Source organism: Cryptotermes secundus, unplaced genomic scaffold (assembly GCF_002891405.2).
Source record: "Cryptotermes secundus unplaced genomic scaffold, Csec_1.0 scaffold571, whole genome shotgun sequence".
NCBI lineage: Eukaryota > Metazoa > Arthropoda > Insecta > Blattodea > Kalotermitidae > Cryptotermes > Cryptotermes secundus.
The window spans coordinates 110,373-121,280 of record NW_019731224.1 but is presented as its reverse complement, the minus strand read 5'-3'; the positions used below and the strand labels follow the sequence as shown (position 1 = coordinate 121,280).

The 10,908-nt window shown below is 41.6% G+C and overlaps 1 protein-coding gene across 4 annotated transcripts in view; it reads right to left on the bottom strand.

Annotated features, from left to right (window-relative positions):
- Window positions 1-1,191: 1,191 nt before the first annotated feature.
- LOC111866546 (synaptotagmin-12) overlaps window positions 1,192-10,908 on the bottom strand; it is a 34,100-nt gene continuing 24,383 nt past the window's right edge. For all 4 annotated transcript variants that reach the window (XM_023855596.2, XM_033752306.1, XM_023855597.2 and 1 more), the window contains one exon: window positions 1,192-3,438. In XM_023855596.2, the coding sequence (XP_023711364.1) occupies window positions 3,268-3,438 (171 nt within the window). In that variant the 3' untranslated portion in view covers window positions 1,192-3,267. The remainder of the gene's footprint in view (window positions 3,439-10,908) is intronic.

Here is a 10,908-nt window from a genome sequence, read left to right as displayed (position 1 = left end):
ATTTAAAGCTGTTTCTTTCACAAAGAAAAACATTTGTTGCTCTTGTTTGATTTCTTCCGTGTAAAAATATTTTTCCAAGTATGACATAAAATTTTAAGCTTCATGAAGTTACTGTACAACAGCCCAGAACAGTTTTGTATCTTCCGTTTTTGCAGTATTAAATTTCTTTAACATTATTTTTGTGTGAGTAATGCATTTCCCTTGTGTTCTATATAACAAACAAAAAACAAACTCTGTGATTTTAGTCCGCAAGCGAACTATACCGGCCGAGCGACCGCCGCTTGTCGGCGAAGTTTAGTGGCAACTTTTGCGGATAGAAGGTGCCGCGTGGTCAGAGCAACGAATCCCCACGGCTGTTAATTTCGGTTTTCTAGACTGGAGCCCCTACTTCCTTAAAATAACTCCTCAATTGTCATCACGAGGCTGAGCGGACCCCGTTCCAGACCCACTACTTCTCAGAAAAAATGTGGTAGTGCCGGGAATCGAACCCGGACCTCTGGATCTGTAACCCGGAACGCTGAGCACTAGACCACAGAGGTAGTCTTGTATTCTCTATAAGAATAATAAAATCCCACTAGTTTTGGATGCACCTCAGGTAACTGCACCGCTCTCATAATGGGAGGAGACCTGTTCGGCTGGTTGCAGAATGTTTCAAGATTCCGTTAAGCTCGACGATACGTAGGTGACAACCATAATATTGCGTTCCCTTCAGTCTTTAGCAGGTGGTTATGATAAAATTCCGTTATATTCTGTTTTCTAGGCAAGGGTAGAATAAATATTAGTTCATTGACTTCTCAGCGAGAGCAATACGTTTAATTTACTCTATTAATTTTCGTGTGAGAATAATATAAAGTCTGGTAACACATTCGGGTCATAATATTTCATTTGCTTTCTTTTTGAAATTGTTCTAAGAAATTGAAAATATGCATTTTTCTAAACGCGGTTCTTTCAAGTTTGATAGTAAAAAAGGTAAAGGTATCCCCGTAACCGGCCGTGAAGGTCAATGGGGACGTGAGACGTTGAGGCTCCCACATCTTCTAGACAGTCGGCTAACAGATGGCGGTAAGGTTGTCAGCTTTACGCGCCGGCCATCCTTTACCCCCCCAGGGAGATTCCTGGTACTCATTTGTGTTAGAGGCTGAGTCGACCCCAGGACCATAATACGGATGGAAGGATTAGGTAAACTGAAAGAAATCAACCTTGGGACTCGAACCCGCGACCTTCCGACTTGTAGCATAGTGCCTCAACCAATTTCGCTGCCACGTACCCCAGTTTGATAATTAAAATTCTAAATAAATTTATACTCAAAAGGAAAGAAATGAATAATGGGCAAAAGAAAATAAATGAAGAGCTATGGGCAGGTTTAATACATTTCTTGGACAGTGTGCATAAAATAATCGCATAAAACATAAGGAACTCGTTTCGGCCCGTTTGTTGTTTGTTCAAAATTTCTCAATGATTTTACAGGAAAATTTGGAAATGGTCGTCTCTACAAAAATTTGGTGGGGGAATTTCATTTTGATCCATAGGTCTATTGGTTGAACTTATACCCCCTCCGTGGCGGCTTTGAAATCAAATTTTACGAAAGTTCTCAAAAACGGCTATCATAAAGAATATTGTAGGCCTACATTGCAAAATATAAATATTATTAAGACATATAACATTTACTGCCACCTTTTTCACTGTTATTCAGATTCGGTGTAAAACCGACGAAAAATGAAGGATAACTTATATTCATGATTACGTACGTTATCAGCACACCTGCACGTACGTACGTATATAGCTCTGCATTCGCAATTTGAGAGCTCAAATTGGCCTTAAGACTTCTGTGCAACCTGGAGATGAAGTATAAATATCTTTACATAACCTTCAAAATATAAAATCCAATGTTTCCCGCTATATAACCTATTCTGATTAGTAAGGACTAAAACGTTTAAAGAAATTAGAAACAAACAATTCCTTTGTCAAGCTCTGTCAACACATTTACGTCCGTAATACATGTTCAGTAAACCTCTATAAACAGAACAGAATTCACATGGGAACTCTTAACAAAATAAGGCCTATACTTCGCACACTTAACATCTGCTTCGTGGACACTGAGCTTTTTTATGTATTGGATGTCTATGTTGTATTTGTTTGCATCTCCATATCACTGGCAAGTTTTCTGTTGTGAGAGAAAGCAGGTTAATAAATGTGAGATTTTAGGTTCTCACGGCGATGAATATGAAGAGAATGTGACACCGTGTAGTCTGGTAACCTACCAGACTACACTGTTTCACATCACAGAAGATAATACTCTTCAAATTAACAATTGACCTTAAGATGAGCTCAGTCTGTTTAATTGTGTAAAACCAGCGGAAAATCGTGTATTGGATATAAAATATATCTGCAACAGTTTTCTGTCCGAGGTTTAACGACGTACGCTCGAGATGACCGCAAGAAACGCATGTAGGACTTCATGCAAGGTGTTCGTTATCGTTGCCCCATTTTAACAAAAATTGTACTTTGAATTCCACAATGCGGCATTTCTTTTATGAAAATCCCTTAAGTACGTGTTTCTCAAGTTGTCTCATGAATACAGATGAGGGATGCAAACGCTCCTAAAGACGGCTTTGACGTGTTTCTATTAAGAGTTGACTCCAATAATATTAGAATTTTTGCACATTTGGTTTCTCAAATTGAAACGGAAGAAAGGGAGATAAACGGAGTCTTTATGCTTACATTTCATTCACACGAAGTCAAGTTTAAAATCACAATTCTTGTTTCGTCAGGCCACGGAGATTGGCGTGTAGTCATACAATTCGTGATCTAACTTGACATTTATCGCCGGCACAGGATGCATACGAGAATATAGTAGGCCTAACGACGGTAACACGCTGACATGCAACTTCAGCTTTGTATAATTTAACAGAATTAGCTCAACAGACAAAATAAAGTTACCGTAGTACCTCAGTGCCATGACTTCGATGCATAGCTCCTTGGATTCTTAACATCGGCCTTAGAAGAAGGTGAGTAGTCAGCTTGGATCTCCGGCTGTATTTACTCTCGGGAAAATGGTTCCTCGCATTCATCGGGAGGAACGTTGGAGGGTTCCAGAACCGTTCTGGACGTGGTGGCCAAAAAGAAAAGAAGTAACTCCTCTGCTGGGAGTCGAACGCTGACTGTCCTGTCCTTAACCCGCTACTTTACTGGCTGAGATGTCACTGCTCCTTTGCTTACAATATTGTCAGACGTTATTCATCCATTTAGGTAATGTCAGAAAGTCCTTCACTTGCGTAACGGGTGCCACATCGCTATAGGCTTCCTCAGTGAAGAGAGCATTTGGTTCCAGTGTGACAGAGCCTTCCCTGATGCCTGAGAGCCGACTATGACATGGCCTATAGAGTAAGCTCTGGGCTCCCCCGTGTTCTCGGCCACTGTCATCCTCAGCTGGATTGTCTGAAAGTAAAATATCACGCTTAATTGTCTGCATCATCATTTCTCCAGGATGTGAAGGAGAAGAATTTCTGGACAAAATATTTAAGCATATCGATGCAGAATAGTTATTGGGAAGATATCTGATGCAGGAACAAAGTGCATTGGCAGAAAATAGAAATATACGAGGGTAAGTCAATAAGGAAGTTACAGTAGAACTTAAACAAATAAGAGTATTTATTTGAAAAATGCTTTTATTTCTCGATATAATCTCCCTGTACATTGAGGCATTTGTCCCATCGTTTCACAAGCCCCTGAAAACCAGCAGCATAAAATTCTTTGGGCTGCTGTCGGAACCAGGCGGTGACTTCCCTTTGTACAGCTTCTTCGTCGGGAAAATGTTCAGGGTCGAACAAATGGAAGTCGTTTGGAGCAAGATCGGAGCTATACGGAGGATGCTCGGGGACTTCCCACTTGAAATTACGCAGTGTCTCATTTGTTTTGTTGGCAGTATGGGGACGCGCGTTGTCATGCAAGAGCAACACGCCTTTGGTGAGGAGTCCTGGTCGCTTCCATTGAATGGCCTTACGATGTTTCCTGAATATGTTACAGTAGGAGTCCGCATTTACGGTTTGTCCTTGAGGCTGGAATGCGGTGAGTGGTGTGGCTTCGTGATCCCAGAAGACTGAGCATCACTTTCCTGGAGGATGGTGTCACCTTAAACTTTTTTTGGCAGGCAACGCAGGATGTTTCCACTGCATTGATACACGCTTTGTCTCAGGCTGGTATTGGTGAACCCAAGAATCATCACCTGTGACAATTCGGGCTAGCATATCGTGTCCTTCATCGTGGTAGCGATTGAGATGCTGTAATGCCAGACCCATTCTTTGCATTTTGTGTTGTGGGGTCAGCATGCGCGGCACCCATTGTGCACAGACTTTGTGAAAACCTAACCTGTCATGCATTATGCCGTGTGAACAACCAATAACAGTGGCTATAGGGTTTATAGTTATCCATCTGTCTGCTCGGATTAAGCCTTCAACCCGTTGCACATTCGCCTCTGTGGCAATCACCGTTGGCCGGCAGACGCGGTGTTCGTCTTCGATACGTGTCCGTCCTTCAGAGAATTTCTGCACCCAATTGTAAACAGCTTGACGTGACAGGCACTTCTCACCGTAGATGGGAAGCATTTCTTTATGAATATTCTTTGATTCCGTACCTTTTGACCATAAAAATCGCATAACGGAGCGCTGTTCGAGGGTTGTACACTCACTCAGAGGAGCCGCCATGTTGCAACTGCTGTTTCGCTTTTGTAAACATCGATTATCTCGTGTCGAATGTCATCAGTTGCCACAGGACTAGTGGCGATAGCCTCAAGTGCCTCATTCAAACATGTAGTACCCCACATTAATTTGTAACTTACCTATTGACTCACCTACGCAATTAAATGGAAATGGAAATGGGAGAGGGTGGTAAGAAAGCACGAGAGTGAAGTATGAATAAATTTACAAGACTAATTGGTAAAGGTAAAAGCTAAGTTGATTAAGCACTACGCCATGAAGGCGTATGGGGGAGTGGATGCATAGATCCAGATTTTCTTGACCTAGGCACTAGATGGAGTTGAGTGGTCAGTTTCACGCCCCTGCCGCTTTACTCCCGAGAAAGAGCCCACGGTATCCACTGGATAGGAGGCTGGGTGGGCCCCAGAGCCCGTATGGATGACGTAGAGAAAAGAAAATTCTTGACCCCACTGGGACTCGAACTCCGACCCTTAGGTCGTCCAGCCCGTAGCCAGTCGCTATACCGAATACGCTATCAAATGGTAGGTTTGGTAATATAAAATGTATAATAACAAAAAGTTCTCGGAAGAACTCATCGCATACTTTGCTGTCACTGTAATTGGAGTATCTGATACAAGTGAAAAGAATACTTTAACATGTACGCGTAATTTAGTCAAAAAACGTTACAATTAGGGAGGCCTCAATGTTGGTATTATTGACGAGAGTGATTTATGAAGTACACCATTGAGATGGACTTACTAAGTCTCATTAAGAGTGGTTCTGGCATTCAGATAATAAATGGTTATTACATCGACAGTCCGAGAGGCTGCAGTGTTTGGTATTACTAACACGAAGGATTTATGCCGTTGAGATTATCTCAGATGACATGACACATACATTGCAACTTTCATGAAAATCGGTTAAGGCATTCGAATATTATTAAGGGTATTCAACAATTTTAGAGGCTATAGTGTTGGTATTACTGATGAGAGGCATTTATGGTGTAGGCAATTGAGATGGCATAATGTGGCATGACACACATATATATATATGTGCCAAGTTTCACCAAAATTGATACAGGCGTTCAAGCAATAGTAAGATTTTGTGTCGGAAATTTTAGAGGCTGCAAAGTTTCTATTACAGATGAGACATTTATGATCGTACGTCGTTAAGATGGCTTCATGTGGCGTTCCATGAATATCGGTAGAGGCGTTTGAGCAGTGTTAAGGTTTTGCCTCAGAAATTTGAAGGGCTCTAATGTTGGTATTACATATGGGAAGGATTTATGAATTGAGCCGTTGAAATTGGCTTCGGGTGGCATGATATACGTACCAAGTTCCGTGACAGCATTTAAGTAACATACGGTTATTACCGAAACAATTTGAGAGGCTGTAATGCTTGTATTACTAATCGAAGGAATCTGTTAAGTGGCCGCTGAGATGGCTTATATAGTGTGATATACATACAGAGTTTCATGGAGATTGGTACAGGCGTGAGAGCAATATTGAGGTTCTGCCTCAGAGAGGCTATAATGTTGGTAATACTGATGGAAGGGATTTATGAATTATGCCGCTGAGATGGGCTCAGGTGCCAGATATATGTACCAAGTTTCATAAAGATTGGTTTGGGCACTCAGAAGTTGCAACGGATGACACACAGACAACAAGGTGATCTCATAAGCTTAAATATTTTTTTAAATAAGGAACGTAGGCTAAAAACGTACGTGGGATAGCTGCCTTAAGAGACCACGGAAGAGAAGACGCTACTAAGAACGGGTAGGCATACCCGAAAACCGTACAAAAACCTGCACGAATTTCTCTGCTCTAATGAAATATTCATTGAATGCCCGTTCTCTTCTTCCGCAAACTGCTGAAATACTAAGAGTAAATTTTGAGTCAAGGAGTGCTATTCGTATAAATATCACTGTCTGATTTGTTACTATTTTACGACTCCACAACGAACAGCTCTAAGATAGATTTTAAAATTATTGTAGTGTGTACAGCCGTTGCTATGCAATGACTTCGACATAGGCGAATAAACAACGACCGTTTCTAGGCAAAGATCAGTAAATATATTCCCGTGCCAATGAATACCCACGCAACAATAGAGTTACTGCTGGAAACAATATTTTCTACTCGGTCCATGCAAAAGGATTATAAGGAAGACAATTTGGGCGACCCTGTCAGTTGGGAGATGAATTCTGCAAGGAAGTCTGAGAAGAGATGGCGCTCTACAGTGGCGTGCCGTGCATGGAAGCAAGGGAAGCATTGTTTCAGTAGTTAAGAAACGAAAAGAAAAGCAGTCGTATGTAAATAATTCATTGTTATTTAGCGCGTGTTCCTGCTCAAGGCCACATTCCTCCTCCTCCTCCACCCTTACCCTGCTTGGTGGGACGGACCAAGTTTCCATTCGTTAATCTTCGCAAGAATTCGTCTCATCCGAAGTGACCATGGGAAGAAAATTTCGGTTTGCTGGCTAGACCAGCGAGGGAATGTGTTCTTTCGATGGTTATGTTAAAATTAACTGTTTATATGTGATTTCAGTCTTGTTGGGTGTTATAGGTAACATTAAGTTTTATTAAAATATTTTAAGTGCATATTTATATGGCGTAAGTTTGAATTTGTGATTGTATTTTGACGCATCAGAAAGAAGCTATCCGCGTTTAAGGGAAGAAAGTCTGATATTGTGGTACGAGGGGCAGGGGCGTGATTAGACTACACGCACAAGTAACAGCTAAAATGAATGCTGGCAGACAAGGCGACTGCGACTGTGCAATCGAAAGCCTTTTAAAACGGGAGTTTAATAGCAGGGACTTTTCTGAAAAGAAAATAATTATAGAAAGATGACGACCGACATAAGAGTTACCAGAACTTAAGCACAAACCAAATTATGTGTGAGGAAATTTAATTTCGAAGAGTATTCTAAAACAGAGTGGCTACCCGGTTGCCGTAATATAGGGAAATTGTTTTGTTGGCCATGCCTATTGTTTCTCAATGGAAAAAAACATATGGAACAAGACTGGATTTGGTGATATCAACAACCTTCATCAAGTATTGAAACGACATGAGAACTCTCAGACTCACATTATTTCAACAGTGCAACTTCTTATGTTCGGGAAATCTCGAATTGACTGTCCTCTTGACAATCAAAAGCGCCTGACGATACTACAGCAGAATGAAAATGTAAAAGAAAATGAAGAAATAATGAAAAGCTTGATTGATATCATCTGCCATTTAGGAAAGTGGCAACTTGCCCTCCGTGGTCATGACGAAAGCGTGGATTCTATCGACCGAGGTAATTATGTGGAATTAGTTCACTTATTAAGGAAATATGATCATAAACTCAATGTTCACCTTGAGAACAGTACAGTATTTACAGGTTTATCGAACAGAATACAAAACGACCTTATTGACTCAATAAGTGACATAAATTTTGGTGAGTTGATTGCTATCAGTTTGTTTATTAGTTACCTCTGTTTCCCTTGACAAAAATAGTACCGCACGCCACTGGCGCTATAATTAAGTGAAATTACAGTTGTGGAGTGTTTAACAACGGGCAACGTCGCGACCACAGGAGATGAAAATTCTCCATTGTTAAGATTTGGTACCAAGCAACGAGTAGTGAAGAAATTGCAGGGTGGAGAAAACTTAGCGTGTAGTGATTTGTAACGTGAGGAAACAGCGATAGTGCCGTAATTACTGTGTAGTTCCGAGTGGCGTGTATAAATGGTCAATAAATCAATTCATCAATCCATACTCCGTCTATAGTCACCCTTAAATCGTGACATTATATTCCCGTCTACAACTTTTAAATGAGTGCTTTCCAAGAAGTCCCCTCGACAAAATTTTGAATGCATCTCTTATTTGTCCCATTCGGGCTACATATTCAGCTCATCAAAATCATTTTAGCTTTACTACCTTAACGCTAAGTCAGATGTATAAATTACAAAATATATAAATTTAATTAGCAAAATAAAAGGAAGAGACTAAATAGCTTATTGGTTACTTAAAATGTTTTGCATGATTGGTGAGAGGGTTTGTAAACGATTTGAAACGCAGTACGAAAGGACTGCACGCTACGGACGCAATTTAGAACCAAACCTCGTTCAATACCTGAAACACGCATCACCTCCCTCTAATTTCCACGTGAACCAATAACAGGAATTAGCCAAAGCCTCGTCACCACACTGTGCAATATATACACTACTCTGATATTGACCATGTAGTTCACCTGTAAACATTGGAATTCTTTATAGGAAAACACGAAAACGTTCACAACAAGGACTTTCCTCGGTAAAATGGATTAAATTGACACGAAATGAAACATGCAGTGGAGGTAGGAGCCAACTACGTTCTTATTAGCTTTGGTTATTTGATTCGAAGTCGTATCAGCTATGATAATATTTTATCATTTAATGGGATGAAAGGATGATTTTATAATTTACTGGAAGAATTGGAAAGGATGCGCGTGGCCCCTACCAAGATACTATTTCAGCATTCGTCTGTAAGGACTGAGGAAACGCATGAAAATTCTCAATTAATTTAACCTGCCACCAACCGAGATTCTAGCCGCCTCTAGACAGTGGAGCCCTTCTTTTGAAATTTCTACAGGCATTAGAATGGCAGTGGGCACACAGTAGCGTTGTTGGTTGAGGCACTATGCTACCAGGTGGAAGGTCGCGGGTTTGAGTCCAAATGAGGTGGATTTTTTTTCAATTTACCTAAGTCTTCCAACCGCAATATGGTCCTGGGGTTGACTCAGCCTCTAACAGAAATGAGTACCAGGAATCTTCCGGGGGGGGGGTAAAAGGCGGGCCGGCACATAGGACTGACAACATTACCGCCATCTGTGAGCCGATTGTCTAGATAATGTGGGAGCCTCGACGCCTCACAACCCTATGGGCCTCCACAGCCTGTTGCAGGGATACCTTTAGAATGACTAGTCCAACTAGTTCCATTCATCTTCAGATTCTAGAGCACTGACTGCCGATAAATTTCAGGACAGCATGCAACATTTTTAACATTATTTTAAGCTAAGTTTCTTCTCCTTAAAATTACGTTAGCTGATACTCGACCAGTTCTAGTCTCAAGACAGAAACATAAAATATTCGACCTTTGACTATGGTCAAGTTTGCCGGTACACAGTATTTGTTTCCCGGTATGCGAACCGGCTGCAAGAGCAATGATTCTTGTTTACAAAGTAACAGCATGACGGCTGTGAGAAATAGCATCCTCATGCTACAATGATAGCTGACGAATCGTTAGTAGGTCTACTGGACAGTCACAATTTTATATCATTATAGTTGTTCCTGTGCTTAGTTAATTGAGCACCATGCCGTGAAGAGTTATGTGGGAATAGCTTGACGTCGGTAGTAGATGGAGGTGATTGGTCAGCTTCACGCCCCGGCCGCTTAACCCCCGGTGAAACCCTAGCGATGCCCAGTGGATGGGAGGCTGGATGAGCCCCAGAACCAGTCTGGACGCTACACAGAAGAGAATAATCTTGCCTCCGCCGGGAATTGAACCCCAGCCCGAAGCCCGTCGCTACGTCGACTAAGCTAGATTATTAGAAATGAAAATTGTTTCAAAACCGACACTTTCCAACCACCCGGAAGCCTAAAATGTATCACAGGGCGATGTGGGTTTTCAATAACTTTTATATTAGAAGTGCATATAATACATATATGTAATTAAGGCCGCGCCACAGCTCAAGCGGTTAGTCGTTGGCTTCCCACTGCGGCGGCTCGGGTTCGATCCCGGGTCTAGTCAAGTGGGATTTGTGGTGGACAAAGTGGCGCTGGGGCAGGTTTTCTCCGAGTATTTCGGGTTCCCCTGCCAATCTTCATTCCACCAATTGCTCCACAATCACCGTCACCTATCATCTTGGGCTAGTACAATAGGCCAGAAGTGGCCGCAGTACTAGGGACTTAGTCCCACCCCACTAGCAATAAAAAATATATGTAATTCAGAAAAGTTGAACAGGGTCATACGCCTGCAGCACCGCCGATATTTCACCCGTCACAAAAGTGTAGGAGAAGTTGCCGCATAAGTGACGAGAAGGGGTTACCACAAGCCGAGAGCAATAGTGTGTAGTACTTATGCGTGCATGCGCTTGCAACATTGTTTCATGTCATACTCGACAAACTAAATTCCATTCGCTATTCGAAAATACAGGATGTCGGGAAGAGAGGTATCCAAAATAAAATCATATCTCA